The 17637-nt window shown below is 37.6% G+C and overlaps 1 protein-coding gene across 1 annotated transcript in view; it reads left to right on the top strand.

Annotated features, from left to right (window-relative positions):
• Positions 1-17637, top strand: part of ERP44 (endoplasmic reticulum protein 44) — a 97670-nt gene that overhangs the window by 41139 nt on the left and 38894 nt on the right. Inside the window, exon 4 of the mRNA XM_045467793.1 lies at positions 2744-2859. Coding sequence (XP_045323749.1) covers positions 2744-2859 — 116 coding nt within the window. The remainder of the gene's footprint in view (positions 1-2743; positions 2860-17637) is intronic.

The raw sequence follows: 17637 nt of genomic DNA, 5'->3' as shown, positions 1-17637 counted from the left end.
ACAGCTTTAGCTTTAAGTTACTGTATCTGTCTTTTCTCAGTATTCGTCCCCAGGCTCTCTGCATAATACTTGGCAGATAATAAGTACATAATAGATATTTACTGAGTGAATAACATATAGTGTAGTTATTTAAAGAACTTCAGTAAAATGTTGAAGATATACAGAGAAAATGCCATTTATAAAATGCATAACCAAGGTAGCATTTTCCATGGTAAATTAGGATTGTCCACATGTAGCAATAGCTGTAAAATTTGGTATACGATTTTCTAGTCCAATCCACTTTAGCAATGAAACTGAGACCCAGAGGAGCAAAGTGTCTTCCCAGGGTTACCTGGCAGAGTTGTGGCAGAGTTAAAACTAGAACGCAGTTCTCTTATTTGAGGTATTTTGTGTGTTGTAAGAGAGGGAAATAAAACGTGCCATTGACCTTGTCCTAGAAACTGAATTGGAAATGTGGGCTAATTGCAGTTATTTGGGAAAACATATTACCCAAAGAATACCTTGAGTTGTTCATGAATTAGTACTCTTTATTCAATTGAAAAAAACTTGGGCAATTGGCCACAGGACATAGATTTATATTATATGGTCTCACAGGCTCCATTCTGAGTTCTGTCTGGAAGTTATTAATGTGGCACAGTTTAAGGAAGAATTCTCTAATAGAGCTGCCTAAAAATACGGATATGCCTCGGAGGGTAATGAACCATAGTAGGTCCCTGATAATGCTGTTTTGTGCCAGTCTTTTTATATACATTGTTTTTAATGCTAAGAACTACCTTGCAGGTAGGTATTATAATTTCCATTTTAGGTTGAGGAAATTGAGAAAGGTCATACGGCTAGTAAGTGGTGGAACTGGGATTTAAACTCAGGTATGTCTGACTCCAAAGCTTTTTTTCCCCCCTACTAGGTCATACTAGTAAGTACCCCCAAATTGTCCCTGCAAGGACTCTTACCCATTCGGTTGATTTGTAAAGGGTTGATTCAAGCACTAGATTGAAGATTGGATTCAGGTGACCCATAAGGCCTTTGTAATAGATCTGTTGCTTTTGTTATGTTACTTTTATAAATGTAACTTTCCATGTGAATTGGATACATGTGGATGAAGGTATAATATTGTTGATCGACTTTTATTTCATCCTTCCCTTCCACCTGCTGGTATTAAAATTGATCCTGTTTTAAGCATGAACCTGTGCTTAAATGCTTACTGGGCAGCAAACTGGACAGTCTGGAAAGAAGGAGCCCCTAATGTATGTCTTTTCCTTGCCCTTAAGCCAGGAGCCTGTCCAGTAATTGTTTACTAGGCCATATCCTAATTCTTCAAGAAACCATCTATCAGCCTTTGCCTCCCCTGCCCTCCAGCACCATATTTTCAGCAAACTATAAGAAACTAAAAACTTGTGGACCTAGCCTTTCCAGTTCCTCCATTCTATCAATTTAATCATTTAACAGACATACTGAAATGCTTACTAGAATACATAGTCAAATAAGACACGGTCCCTGATGTCCACAGACCCCACCCACCTATCCCAGATGGGAGAGATTTAAGAATGCTAAAAGAGGAAAGAGCCACTTGAAAGCAAGAGATTGAAGATACAGATTGTGTCTCCTTGCTATATTCTAGGACATCTCCTTAGGAAGTCAGGTGAGTGGGCCAGAGGAGGTATCTACAGAAAGAAATAGGGAGGAGTATAAGAATTTGCATCCTTTTACAGGCTTTACCAGACTTGCATTGAATTGTAGTTCATATGTATGACCTAATCATGTGGATTAAAGAGTTCACAGGCTTCATTTAAGTAAATCTCTTAGTGGAAAAGGGCTCTGGAAGCAATAGTAATAGCAGTTATAGTTTTTTTGTTTTTTGGTTTTTTTGTTAACAAACACTTAATACCTTTTTCATACCAGAATAACTATTCTAACCCATCTGGCTGTGTGCTCATTTTGATTCTTCTTCTCTTTCTTATCAGGTCCCTTTAATAACCTATAGCATGTTTGTGAAGTAGTTGGCCTGATTAAGGGACAGTCAGAATTAGAAGAAACAAGTTTCTGAAATACTGTAGGGTTTGTGTCCCTTTGTAAAAGTAAGAACAAAACAAATGACAAAGGAAACATGAATAAGAAATCTTGTTTAGGAATTTAGCACTTTTGCTCCTGAATTTAATATATTTGTTTATAGACATGAAAGCCTATTTTAACCAGGGGTTAATTTTGAGGGTGAAGAGTTTAATATACACTATATATCCTTTTCATGCCACTTGTTTATCTAGTATGCTGACTTGCATATGAGATTTGATTGACCTAGTCAAGCGAATCAGTCTAGTATTTGAAATAAACTTACCATCTTAAGGATTTTGTATAGTAGTCTCAAAATATGTTCATTATTTAGAGAAAGCTAATTTCTTCTCTAAATGCCCAAGTCTTAATAGTTATAAGTCCAAGTGGATACATCTTAGAGGGCTTATATCAGACTTGTTTCTGGCCTCTTTGAGAGATCCTTAGCTGTGTGCTTCATTATAGTGGCCATTTTCTTAAGCTGCAGAACACCAAAATCTTTAAATTGGAACAGGCTTTGAGTTCAAACTTGTCTTCATCTTTAATGAATGACATTCAGGTCCATGACTAAATTAACTATGTGATTGTCTCAAAAGCTGTTTATTGTACATACACTAAATAACAATAGATGATAACTGAAATAAGATTTTATTGCTTCTGCTTTTCAGTTTTAATTGGTATCCTTCTTTGTGCATAGGTGTCGTTTCAGCCAAATGTTGCATCCAATTTTTGAGGAAGCTTCTAATGTCATTAAGGAAGAATATCCAAATGAAAATCAAGTAGTGTTTGCCAGAGTTGATTGTGATCAGCACTGTAAGTACCTCAATAGGAATTCTGGAACAAATCGTCTCATTCCCTTCTCTACACACACATACACACACACACACACACACACACACACACACACACTCTCTCTCTCTCTCCCTCTCTCTCTCTCTCCTTTTTTAATGCTCAAAAAAAATGTTCTACTTTAGATGGAAGGTTCTAGTGACTTTGGTTAAATGTTAATATTTAATCTTTATGTACTTACAATACTAGTTTGTATTTTGCCTGAGAAGTAATTAATTTTTTAATTAAAATATAGTAGAATAAGCATATAGGTAGTAAGTAATAACCAGCAATGTTTTCTGCCAAAGTGAATACCAAAATAATTAATAAAATTGAAATAAAGTTTTAGGAAAAAATGGATTTCTGTTAGTTTTAGAACCTACAAAAATACCATTTGTAGTCATTGCAAATAAAACTCTCAGATTTTTGTGTGTTTTTGTTATTTAAAAGGTTCCACTAAAATTGGCTGAGACTGTCTTCGAGGTGTAATTAACTGTAGTTATGGATTATAAATATTGAAAGTGTTGAGAAACTTAGGTTAGACTCACTTACAGTCCAGCGTCTTGCATTTCACTTCTCCCAGCAGAGCATTCTCTGTAAAATTCTCTTGGTTTTCTGTGTACATGACCAATCTTGCTAACTTGAGCTAGTGAGCCTGCAGTGGTGTTCCCTCCTTAGTGTGTACAGCAGGTGTGAAGTTCTCCTCTCTCATAGTACTAGACTCACTGTGTTTGTAGCTCTGGTTCATTCTGTGTTAGTTGTCTCAACCGTTGCAGTGTCCGTTCTTCAAAGGCAGGAACTTTTTCTTTTCATGCTTTTTTTTTTTTTTTTTTAATGTTTATTTTTGAGAGGAAGAGAGAGAGGAAAGAAAGAGAGAGAGAGAGAGAAGGAAGGAAGGAAGGAAGGAAAGAAAGAAAGAAAGAAAGAAAGAAAGAAAGAAAGAAAGAAAGAAAGAGAAAGAAAGAAAGAAAGAAAGAAGAAAGAAAAAGAAAGAAAGAAAGAAAGAGCATGTAAGCAGGGGTGGGGGTTGCAGAGAGAGAGGGAGACACAGAATCCCAAGCAGACTCTACTGACAGTTAAGCGTCTGACTTTGGCTCATGTCATGATCTCACAGTTCATGAGTTCAGGCCCCACATTGAACTTGCTGCTGTCAGCCCAGAGCTCGCTTCAGATCCTCTGTCCCTGTCTCTGCCCCTCTCCCAATTGCGCTCTCTCAAAAATAAATGACACGTTAAAAAAAAAAAGCTTGTTGCCTCGTGTTACTGGCAAGTTGGTCTGAGTACAGAACACTCCATTCTGCAAATTTCCTGTCATTTGCCCTTAGCCTGACAATTAGAATTTGTGTGTGTGTGTGTGTACACTAACTTTTCATTTTACTGATGAGGAAATGGAAGTCAAGTGACTTACTCAGTATCATAGAGCTTAATGTCTAGTCAGGCCAGATTTAGAATCCAGATCTGACCAAATACTTTTACAGACCTGTTAGCTTTATTAGCGTCTTTCTATTCAGTTTAACAAACACTTTGGGGATTTACTGGTGGAGAAATGGCTAACGGCAAAGTATTTCAGTATTTTATAAACCATACCCCAAATTTCTGTCTATTGAGATTCGTAACTAGATAGGATGAAGGGAGCAGTAAAAGATTGTCAGTACAGGTGTGGACTGCATTTTCACACTGCTTTCTGGATCTTTCCTCCTACTTTTCGCTGACAGATATGATGTTTTTGGTATGGGTTCTCATTTTAAATCTTTCTATTTTTTATGTATTTAATTAGACATTACAGTACAGACAGTAGTTCCTACTTTCACTGAATTTGGACCATAAAATCTGAACTTGTGTTTTTAAACTTAAAGTCATTGGGAAGAAAAATGAACTATTGTTGAACCATAAATATTATTTATTCTGTTTTTTAAACTAAGATTAACTTACTTTTGAGATAAACCTACATTACTACTATTGATCAGGCTTTCTTTTTATGGGAGTAAACAGCCATAATTCAGATGCTTTTTGATCTACCAAATAGAGCTACAAAGTCAATTTTTTACCAATGAAAGTTATATCTGAGACATTGTGTATTCTCTCTAAATATTTTTTTTCTGTGCAATTCTTCACTTTTTAAAAGTGATGTTATGAAATCCTTATTGATGATTTATTCACATTTTCCACTTTCCCTTTAGAGATTATAAGATAGACTGTGCCCTGGGTCACTTCTCATGCACCAGCTATAATGTAGAGTTTCTGAACTGGAAGGACCTTAAGAATCCCGTGGTATCGGGAGAAATGTCTGTTAGGTAGATTGTTCTTTGGTAGGATTGGTTTTGTTTTTAAGAGATTTATTCAGATATAATTAAGGTAAAATAAACTGCACAAGTTTAAATTACAAAATTTAATGTTTTGACACATGCATACACCTATGAAACCATCACCACAATCAAAATATCAGCATATCTGTCATTCCCCAAATTTTTCTTGTTTCCTTTTGTGGTGCCTTTCTTCCCCCATCAATCTCAGGGGACCATGGAACTGCTTTTGTTAATAAGAGATTAGTTTGCATTTTCTGGATTATGTATAAGTGGGATCATACATTGTATTGTGTGTGTGTGTTTGTATGTGTGTGTTGTTGTTGTTTTACTCAGCCTGGTTATTTTGAGATTGTTGCATTTATCATTCATTTTTATTACTGTTATTATTTTTTTATGTTTATTTTTTTTTTGAGAGAGAGAGAGCATGAGCAGGGGAGGGGCAGAGAGAGAGGGAGACACAGAATCCGAAGCAGGCTTCAGGCTCTGATCTGTCAGCACAGAGCCCGATGTGGGGCTCGAACCCACAAACTATGAGATCACGACCTGAGCCAAAGTCAGACACTTAACCAGCTGAGCCACCCAGGCGCTGCTGGAAGTTACAGATTTTGATGTCAAATTTATCGGTTTTTACATTTGTTGCCTGTGCTTTTGGGGCAATAGCTAAGAAATCATTGCAAACCCAGTGTTCTGGAACTCTTCTACATTTATTTCCAAGAGTATTACAGTGTAGATTGTGTGATTAGGCCTTTATCAGTTTTGAGTTAATTTTTGTATAGAGTGTAAGGTAGGGATCCAATTTCATTTTTTTGCATGTGGACATCCAGTTTCCTAACACCATTTGTTGATGACCCTGTCCTTTCCCCACTGAATGATGTGGTACCCTTCATCAAAAAACATTTGACTGTATGTGTGAGGGTTTGTTTCTGCACTCTCTGTTCCATCTGTCTATATATCTATCTCTATACCAGTACCACACTTTTTTGATGACTGTAGCTTTATAATAAGTTTTGAAATCAGGAAGTGTGAGACCTCCAATAATGTTTGAGAGTATCTTTTGAAGGGTATATATTCTTTTTTTTTTTTTTTTAAGTTTGTTTATTTATTTTGAGAGAGCACAAGTGGGGAGGAACAAAGAGAGAGGGAGGGAGAGAGAATCCCAAGCAGACTCTGTGATATCTGTGCAGAGCCTGATGCAGGGCTCGAACTCACAAACTGTGAGATCATGATCTGAGTCAAAATCAAGAGTTGGATGCTTAACTGACTGAGCCACCCAGGTGCCCCTGAAGGGTATATATTCTTAATTTGATGAACTCCAATTTATCCATTTTAAAAATGGATTATACTTTTGAAGCTGTATCTAAGAAGTCTTTGTCTCACCCAGGATAACAAAGATTTTCTGGTATGTTTTCTTTCATAAATTTCTTAGCATGAAGTTTTACATTTAGCTCTATGATCCATAGATCATACATTTCCTTTTAGCTCTGTGATCCAAATTTGGAGATAATTTTTACATGTGGCACAATGTGTGGGTTAGAGTTCATTTTTTTGCCTATAGTTATCAAGCTGTTGTGATATTATTTGATGAAAGGACTGTCCTTTCTTCATTGACTTTGCATCTTTGCCAAAATCAACTGACCATATATGTGTGGCTCTGTTTCTCATTTGTCAATTCTGTGCTGTTGAGGTGTTTGTCTATGATTTATTTGTCTATGCTTATGCCGGTACCACACTTTCTAGATTACTGTAGTTTTATAATAAGTCTTGAAGGCAGTAGTGTATAAATCTTCCAACTTTGTACTTTTTTTCAAAGTGGTTTTACTATTTTAGTTGCTTTGGATTTCTGTATGACTTTTAGAATCAGCTTGTTAATTTCTAACCAAAGTGAGGGGGAAAAGTTGCCAAGATAATACAGAGAGTTCCCTGATAGTCCTTACCCAGTTTACCCAAATGTTGACATATTACATTAAGATTAAGATTACATTTGTCAAAAGTAAGAAACTAACACTGGTGTATTACCATCAGTAAACTATAGACTTTATTCAGATTTTATCAGTTGTTTTACTCATGTTCTTTTTCTGTTCCAAGATTAAGGATATTGCATTTAGACCTCAGGTCTTCTTGACAGTTGATCATTTTGAGGAACATTGGTTAGCTGTTTTGTAAAATATCCCTCATTTGGGTTTGTCTGATGTTTTTTCTTAGGTCTCACACATCTTTATTTTTTGGTGCTATTATAAGTGGCATTGATTTTTAAATTTTAATTTCTGATTGTTGCTAGAAATACAACTCATTTTTTGTGTATTGATCTTATAAACTGGTACTTAATAGTTCTAATGGGTTTTATGTAGATACAATAGGATTTTCTATTTAGACAATTATTGTATGTGACTAAAAGCAGTTTTACTTTATGTGGTCTGTATGTCCTTCCAGTATTCTTTCTAGCCAGGTGTACCTACTTGCTGCTTCAGGATTAATTTCTGTGAGGCAGAAGATCTCTAGAAAGCTTTCTTAGCAAAGGCAGAAGGTGACCTCAGAATGCAGCTATCATCCCGCCCACATATGTCTCATTCTCATTAATCACCTTCTGGCATCATGGCAGCCTACTCTGTCCTGCCCTCTGATACTTTAGTCTGTCTGCCTTGCTTCTGATGCACTGTGTCACCCAGACTTCCCAGCCGAAGTAAGAGTGTTATTTCTTGGAAAAGTTCCTGTCAAAAGTTTCTAGTCAAATTGCCGGAAAAAAACAGTTGATGTAGCGTCTACTTGGATTTAGGTGTGCTTTCACATGCGTTATTCCGGTTCTCTTCCCCACAGCCCCTTGAGTCAGATAGTGTTATTCCTTCACCCAGCAGAAATGTTTACATATATACCCTTTGTCATGCGGCATGCGTAGGTTCTAGAGATACAGCAATGAACCACATCTACCCAGAAAGCAAGAGTAGCAAATACACAGTTGCTCGTTGTGATAGCTGCTCTGAGGAGAGGTGTTGGATGCTGTGAGGTAATGCGAATGCTTTCTGAGACAGACCTACAAGACCTGAGGGAAGAGTAGAAATTCTTAAGGGAAATAGGGGAAGAAGAGTATTTCAGACAGAAGGAGGAGCAGGTGTGAAGTTTCTGAGGTGGGAATGAACGTGAGACTTTGAGAGAGCGGGAGTGTGCCATCACTGTACAGATGAAGGCGCTGAAAGACTTGGAGGGGCTGAGCGACTTGCCAGAGGGTTCCACAGTAAGTGGAAGGGCCAGACCGGAGCCCAGGAGCACACAGTGCGTCCCAGGCAACTCTAGAGGTCAAAATAAAGTCAGTTAAATTGGATTTCTCATCGAAGCTGAGAATTCACCCAATTTCTATATAAAAATTACTAAAAATGTCTGTAACAAATTATATCATAGTCTGTTTAAATTCTTTATAATGGGTCAATGTAGAAACAAAAATGAAATTACTCATATGTGGTATTGTTGTTTCTGTTATTATTGTTTTATACTGTGGGGCCCAGCCCTCCAGTAAGATAAGAATTCTTTGGGGGCATCTGGGTGGCTCAGTCGGTTAAGCATCCTACTCTTGGTTTCCGCTCAGGTCATGATCTCATGGTTCGTGGGTTTGAGCCCTGTGTCAGGCTCTAGTGTGGAGCCTGCTTGGGATTCTCTCTCTCTGTCTCTCTGTCTCTGTCTCTCTCTTCCCCTCCCTCTCTCTCTCTCTCCTCTTCTCCCCTCCTCCCCTGGTCCTTCTCTCTCTCAAAATAAATAAATAAAACTTAAAAAAACAAAAAGGTAAGAACTCTCTGTTCTAATACCAGAAGCCCACCACTTATAAAAGTTACATGTACATGTACAAGTGACTTAAAAATCACTGAACTTGAGACAGCATTTGCCATAAAAGGCGTGAGTGCATGTGTGTAGCAAGAGAGAAATGTGGTAACCAAACGTGATAAAATGTTACCTCTAGGTCAGGGTATACAGGTGCTCATTCTATTACTTTTTCATATTTTCTGTAAGTTTTAAAATGTTCAGAATAAGAAGTTGGTATAAAAAGTCTCTGAACTTGTAATTTGTCTTTGGTTAAGAAGCAGGAAGGAGGGTCTTGTTGCCTGAGAATTTTTGAGAAAATGTGTTTGGAAGAAGCTTGAAATCTATTCTGTACAGGTGTATTGTGATATTGTTAATTGCGTTTTCTGCTTATTTTCACTGTGATAAATGACCTTCCGGAGGGTCATTGAATGTAAAAAGAATTTTCTTGAATAGACTTTTGCTGACATCTTGAGGGCTACTTAGAGTCACTCGATGACTTTTGGAAACTGACGCACGGTTCCCTCTGTGGCTGTCTGAATTTTTCAGTGAAACCTCCCGTGAGCAGGTATGGCAGTTGAGGCCATTTTATTGGTCCCAAAACTACCTTCTTTCTTAAGTTGCCATCTCCTGGACATTAGCATGTCTGCCTTACCACTGGGTATCATGGAAGGTAGATATGCTTTTGTGAATATTCTCCCATTACCAAGTGGCATGTATGCCCATAATACAAAGATGGGTTAATATTAAGAGATAGAAATCCCCACCACTAGCTAAAATTAAAGGAAACCGGCTTATCTTATCAGTTAATTCTGAGAGACTTGATAAAACCCAGTATAGGTTCTTGGAAGAAATTAATGAGGCAGAGTGTATGAATCAGCCGTTGCTTGCACTGAATTTTTTAAATCTTTAATGACTATTCATTGCTTCATAATGTGTTGCAAGCTCAAATTGAGGTGTGACCCATGTCTGAATTGAGTTGTGAAATCTGTCTAAGCCATAAATTTTGTATATTGTCTTGCATTTGGGAATTTCCACCAATGCTGTGTTACTGGTGTCTTTCTTTTGTCAGCCCTGTTTAAGAATTAAGGATGAGGTGAGACCATAAAGTCAGAAAACAAACAACATAATTATATGACGATATAAAAATGTAATGGCTCTAATTTTCAAAAAAACATTCCAAGTGAGTATTTTCAAAGTAGCTCCTTAGGGAGGCAATGCATGTACTCATTCCTTAGAACGTGTTGGGAATTCCTTGGGAGTTGTCCTCTGCGCCACTTTACTAGTCCACCAGGAAAACCCATCTCCGTGCAGTCACAGGACAGCCTTCTTCAGTTTGCTGCCTGTATTTTTCCTTCTCTCTCCCTCTTCCACCCATCAGCATCCTGTGGAGTGCTTTCTGCCCTATCTTGACTTCACTTCTTTATATGCCCTTCTTAGGACTTTGTGTTCAAAGGTTCAGCTAACTAGGTTGAGAACTTAGAACTGGAGAAAGGAAGAAGGCAAAAGGTAGGTATAACAGGCTGATTTCACCCAGTCAGCCCTTTTGTTTCTGTGTGTGAGCTAGATGCGTCAGCTTTGATCTCCCCCAACCTGTCTCGCCACCAAAACAAACAAACCAAAAAATAGGTTGGGGGAGGTTGGGAACTTTGGAAGCAGAATTTTGAACTCAGACTAACACTAAAGTGTCATCAGGAAGTTTCCAACGTTTTAAGTTGAGGTATGTTTTTTGAAACCCCAGCGTAAAACTTGTAGCTTAAATGACCCTCATCTAGGGTTAAAATTTAGTTCACTTCCAAAGTACCTGAATTCTTCACTGTTGCATTTATTTAAAAAAAATTTTTTTTTTTTTAACATGTATTCATTTTTGAGAGAAAGAGAGACAGCGTGAGCCAGGAAGGGGTGGAGAGAGAGGGAGACACAGAATCTGAAGCAGGCCCCAGGCTCTGAGCTGTCAGTACAGAGCCCGACGCGGGGCTCAAACCCACAAACCGTGAGATCGTCACCTGAGCTGAAGTTGGACGCCTAACTGACACACAGGCACCCCTCCATATGTTGCATTTAACAAAGGGAACAAAGTAGGAGGAAGAGAAAAAAGAAAAGGAGGTCGAGGCAATTAAAGAGACAGAATCAAGGAGTAAAGTGTGGAACAACCTCTTCTTTACCCACTGGGCATTTATGTCCTGTGATGGCAGCAGAACAGGTGTCCTCCCTCATCCTGAATAGGACTAAGATGCCAAGTTTCATCCATGTCACAGAGTTCACAATCACCCTTTTAGTTTGTCCCATCTGGAAGGTCCATGAAAGGAATCTCTACATCTCTGGTATACAGTATAAGAGAAGTACACTAAGTATACTAAGTATGCTAAGTACAGTATAAGAGAAACCCTCTATAGTAAGTCACCAATAACTATAGAGGGTTTCTCTTATACTGTACTTACGGAATCCACACATCTTTTTGCTACATGTATTTTGTATTACAAGTTTTTACAGATTTCATTTAAGATTCTAGCCTGTGGAAACAAAGTAGCAGCAGTAATAGTAATAGTGATGATAATAATATAAAATAATAATAATAATAATAAATGTAAATTTTATAAACTCCATAAAATAAAACTCTATAATAATAAATGTAAACTCTATAATAGCAAGGACCTTGTCTTTTTACCCTTGTGTCCCCAGCACTGGAATGATGCCTAGCACATAGGAGGTGCATGATTATAGTTATTGAATAGATGGATGGATAAATGTAATGAGTAGTAGCCAGCTTTTATGAACTATTAGTTTTGTAGGTATTCCATTAAGTACTTCAAATAAGTTATCTCATTATCTCCCAACAGTACGATTAAGTATTTTCTGCAGTATTTCATCAAATCTAACTTGGCATTGATTACAAGGCACACTTTTATCTGTAACTGAAAAAAAAAACCCCACAGAAATATTATACAACACAGTGCTTTCCTATCACTTAGAATTTTTTTTATGATAAGAGCTATTTTAGACTTAAAGATTTTTTTTGTCATATCAATAGTGTGTATACCCAAAAAGGAAAATAAATTTGTTTAAGTAATCCTGAAACAATTTCACATTCAGAATCTGACTGTTATATACCACTTTTCAATTCTGAGTCATCGATTTTTGTGTTTTTCCACACAATATTGACTTCTGTGCCATTAAGAGTGTTGGTAATGCTCTTGATTAAAGAGTGTTATCCTGCTTTTTCTAGGATTTTCTTCCAAGCTGCTGATACCCATTCTGGAAGTGTTGATGCTGGCACTTAACTCTTTGAATACCTTAGAGGTTTTTGTTTTTGTTTTTTTTTCCATTGAAACATGTCACTGCTTGTTAAGCAACTTTAATCAAAGTCAGCAAGATATAATCAAAATGTTAACAGTGGTTTTCCTCGGTGGTGGTTGGATTACAAATTGTTCCTGTTTTATTCTTTGTAATTGTCTTTCTTTTCCAAAATTTCTACACATATACACAGTTCAAACTTGCCTTTGCTTCACCTGTCGTTCATGGTCTCCCTTTGTCTCATCTTCTGCATCCTCCTTGTCTGGGGAGTTTGGAAGTTAAATTCATCACTCTCCCTGGTGGTGCTGCTGCTTTAGATGGAGAAAGTCCCATCAATCTGCCCCTGGTGGGACCAGGATCTCTGCTGACCTCTAGTGGCTGTAGGGTGCATGGCACTCAGCAAGAGCCATTTCATACATTATCTGTTGGGAGGTGCAGAACATTCAGACTCTTGCTAGCTAGCATTTTTAGGAAAGTACTTTGTAACTGACCTTGAACTAAGCAGCACATGTTCCCAAATACCAGAGTTATTCTTACCTGTGTGCCTTCCCATACAATTTGAACTTTCCACAATGGAAATTGGGAAGCGTTTGTTAGACCAATATGTAAATGAGTCATTAAGAATAAGAAAATTATAAACATTAAAGAATTATAAACAGCAATATTGGAATATTAAAAACATCAGACTTGCTAAGATCAGACTAGATCTTAATTCTCATCACAAAAAACGTTAGTTACGTGAAGTGATAGAGGTGCAAGCTAATACTACAGTGACAATCATACTACAGTATATATATTTATTAATGTATCAGATCACCATGTTGTATGCCTTAAGCTACACAGTGTTATATATCAAATATATTTCCATTAAAAAAGTAAAAGGAAGAAGATGAAGAAAATATCCACCGAAGAATTCATGTGCACAAAACAGAATTTGGATGCCCAGTGGCAGCCTGAATCCAGAGTAAGCCTGTAGGCTTTGTTTGTAATCTTTCTGTTTAGGGTTTTATTTTGTTGTGGTGTTTCATTCCTTTTGTTTTTCCCTCCATGTGGGGAGGGCATGGTTTGGGAATGGAAAAAATACAGAGGCAGCAGTGGTCCTCCTCCCTGAACCAGAAGAACAGTAAGACCTTCCTGTTGAAGTCATTGCCAGGGGTAATCACAGCAGGGAGACACATTGCGGAGATAAGAGCTGAGGCACTTTTCCCATGTGGAACCCTGCTGGGCCTGAGTGAGCAAGGTGGTGGGCGGGCAGGCAGGCAGAGCCTTTCAAGGAAAAGTGACCACTGAAGCAAAAATACATGCTAATTTTCTAATCAGCGAGCTGTTAACCTTCTGAAATTTATAATTCCTTTGACATGCATTTTAACATTTGATCCATCCAGTTAATTAAAAAAAACATTTATTATACCCCTTAAATCATTCTTTGTTATATTGTCAAAATGTCACATTATAATTATCTTAAAATCATTTTTGACCAAAGCTTGTAAAAAGTCACCTTTATGTCTGAGATTATTGATTAATGTAATTTTAAGGTTTTTGCTCCTTAATAATTAAAAGCCACCTCATTATGCAGCGTACCTGCTACCATGATGTTGTTTGAGAATTAAGCAGGCAAGTGTCTGTTCTTCCAGTAGTCTTCAAGTCTTATTCGATCTTTTTCTATCCATAACTAGAATTTTAAGGCAACCTAGAGGTTGTAATGTTGACGTTTGTAAACAGACTCTTGGTACACCTGCCAGGTCTGTTGCAGTAGTTTCCTTACTGGTCTCCCTGATTCTCCCAGATTTACTGTCAGGTGAATATTTTTACAGCCCGCTTCTACTGCTCACTGGCTGCTTTGTACATGTCAGGTAACACTCAGACTCCATTAGCCTAGAATTTAAGTCTGTCTGGAGTACACCTATAGCCTTATTTATTTTACTTCTGGTTTTTGCATGTTTGCTGTCAGCACACTACTTGCCCATTATGCCCACTAATTTAAGAACGTTAATGACTCCAGCAGTGCCTCTTGGCTGTTTTCATACTGACCTTTAGGCCACAAATAGAAAATGGATGTTTCCAATTAGACTAGTCCCTTTCTTAATAGGTCTGTGTCATAAACTTTCTGCCAAGTCCTTTGGGGATTAGAAAAAGTCCTTGGCTTTCTACTGGCAAATTAGGCACCAGCTAGGCGAGTTTGGCCTTATTAACACTATGTACCTAAATTGGACTTAGTGGGAATATTTTCCCTTTGTGGAGCTTGATATTAATGAATTTAAAAACTTTTAATTATTATTTTGCCAATAGGATGGGCAAAATGTTTTCTGGTGGTTTTCATTTGTAACCTCTTGATTACAGGTGAGCATGTTTTTACATGTTTACTGTGTTTCTTTTATAAATCAACTGATACAGGGGCGCCTGGGTAGCACAGTTGGTTTAGCCTCTGACTTTGGCTCAGGTCATGATCTCACAGTCTGTGAGTTCGAACCCCGCGTTGGGCTCTGTGCTGACAGAGCAGAGCCTGGAGCCTGCTTCAAATTCTGTCTCTGTCTCTCTCTGCCCCTTCCCCTGCTAACGCTCTCTCTCTCTCTCAAAAATAAACATTAAAAAAAAATTTTTATAAATCAACTAATACCTTTAGCCCGGTTATCTTTCTGGTGGTCCTTTTGTTAATTTTGTTATGTATTCTGAATATTATTGTCTCTAATATATGTCACAGAAATCTTCCAATTTTTCTTAAAAATTCATGGTGTTCTTCATCATCTAGATGCTTCCTAGCCTACGCAGCTTCAAAATCTGCAAATGTCTTGGTTATATGTTTGATGCTGATGTAGGCCCTCTCTACAAATAGACCTTATTTCCTAAGCACCACAAGGCCATAGGGATGTTACTCTGCTTTTCTGTTCCAGCCTTCAGCTTCCTGTGCCTCCCACGTGCTCAGTAAATATCCTCTGGGGGAAACTTGCTGTGTGTTTCAGGGTCCTTATCATCCACCATTCCAGCCCAGGTGACTATGAAAAGCTTCACTGAGTTCTCTTGCTGTCTGTGCACGCATAATCCTCGGCCCTAAATCTGCACCAATGCAGATTTATTTTTTTTACGTAGTTTATTGTCAACTTGGCTAACATACGGTGTGAAAAGTGTGCTCTTGGTTTTTGGGGTAGATTCCCATGGTTCATCGCTTACATACAACAGCCATTGCTCATCCCAACAGGTGCCCTCCTCAATGCCCATCACGCATTTTCCCCTCTCCCCCGCATCCCCATCCACTCTCAGTTTGTTCTCTGTACTTAAGAGTCTCTTATGGTTTGCCTCTCTCCCTCTCTGTTTGTAACTATTTTTTCCCCTTCTCCTCCCTCATGGTCTTCTGTTAAATTTCTCAAGATCCAAATATGAGTGAAAACATATGATGTTTCCTTCTCTGCCTGACTTATTTCACTCAGCATAATAGCTTCCAGTTCCATCCACATTGCTGCAAATGGCAGATTTAATTTCTAAGAGGAATTGCGTAGTAAACGTATAGGAAAGAAAATAGCCAGTGGGTGATTTTTGCTCACTTAGGAATGGTCCCTTCCTTCCTAGAATTTTAATTCATGTAGTCTTCATTGGTTTCATGGTGTCTGATGTCTGTAAAAATGTGATTTTTAAAAAATCTGTTTTTCCCTAGTTGTCACAGCAGGAGCAGTAGATTTCTGCTACCTACTACATCCCACTTGGAAATGGAAATTCTTTAGTAGATTCCCTTTTGAATTTTCTGTGAATCCAATAAGATTGCCTGCAAATAATAACATTTTTATTTCTTTTCCAATATATGTATGCTTTCTTATTAAATGACTGAGAACTCCACTACAGTGTTCTTACAGAAGGGATAGCAGGCATCTGTATTCCTTTCTTGATCTCAGCAGGACAGCTTTCAGTATTTTACTGTCAAGTTGTTTGGTAGTTGTTTATTTAGATATCCTTTATCAGATTACGGAAGTTCCCTTCTGTTGCTAGTTTGCCAAAAACCTTTAAGTCTGGATGGATGTTGAATTTTATCCAATGTTTCTCTGCTTCTTTTGAGAGGCACAGTAGTCCTCCTTGTCTGTGGTTTTGCTTTCTGTGGTTTCAGTTCACGGTCAAGTACAGTTCCAAAGCTGATGAATTGTCAGAAGGTCAGTAGTAGCCTAGCATTACATCACAACAGCTACGTCATTCATCTCATTTCATCTCATCACATAGTCATGTTATCTCACATCACCACAAGAAGGGTAAATATAGTACAAGAAGATATTTTGAGAGAGAGAGAGACCACATTCATGTAACTTTTATTACAGTGTATTGTTATAATTGTTCCATTTTATTATTGTTGTTGTTAATCTCCTTACTGTGCCTAACTCATAAATTAAACTTTATCATAGGTCTGTATGTATAGGAAAAGACCATAGTATATAAAGGGTTCGGTATTACCCATGGTTTCAGGCATCCACTGGGGGCCTGAGAACATATCCCTTGTGGATAAGGGCGTGGGGGGGGGCACTTAGTGCAATTTTCCTCTTTTATCCTGTTAATGTCATGAATTACATCAATTGATTTTCAAACATTAAACTGAAGTGCCAGACCAAATCTAGCTTGTGATGTATTATCCTTTGTACACAGTGCCAAATTTAGTTTAATATTTTCGAGTTTTGCATCTGTGTTCTTGAGTAAGACTAACATATACTTTACTTTTCTCATCATTTCCTTGTCAGATTTGGCAGAAGGATTATGCTGACCTCATAAAGTTAGTCAGGAAATGTTCACTCTTTTTGTATTTTCTGGAACATTTGTATAAACAGCATTATTGGCTGCTTAAATGTTTGGTAAAACTTGATGGTGAAGCTTTCTAGAAATGGAGTTTTCTTTGTGGGAAGGCTTTGGATTATGGATTCGATTTACCTAATAATTTTAGGACCACTTATGTTTTCTATTTATTCTGGTGTCAGTTTGGTAAGTTGTGCTTTAATGGGAATTTTTTTAATTAAGTTTTTAATTTTAATTCCAGTATAGTTAATATACAGTGTTATATTCATTTCAGGTGGACAGTAAAGTGATTGAACAACACTATACATTGCTCAGTACTCATGATGATGAGTATGCTCTTAATCTCCATCTGCTATTTCACCCATCTCCACCCCCCTTGTACCCATCGGTTTGTTCTCTGTAGTTAAGAGTCTCTTTCTCGGTTTGTCTCTCTCTCTTTTTTCTCTTTGCTTGTTGGTTTTGTTTCTTAATTTCCACGTATGAGTGAGATCTTAGCTGACTGACTTATTTCACTTGGTATTATACCCTCTGGCTCCATCCGTGTTGTTGCAAATGGCAAGATTTCATTCCTTTTTTAGTGGCTGAATAATATTCCGTTGTACATATATACCCCA

This window comes from Leopardus geoffroyi, chromosome D4 (genome assembly GCF_018350155.1).
Source record: "Leopardus geoffroyi isolate Oge1 chromosome D4, O.geoffroyi_Oge1_pat1.0, whole genome shotgun sequence".
In the NCBI taxonomy this organism is placed as follows: Eukaryota; Metazoa; Chordata; class Mammalia; order Carnivora; family Felidae; genus Leopardus; species Leopardus geoffroyi.
The sequence above is the reverse complement of the archived record's forward strand: the minus strand, read 5'-3'. Positions and strand labels throughout refer to the sequence as shown.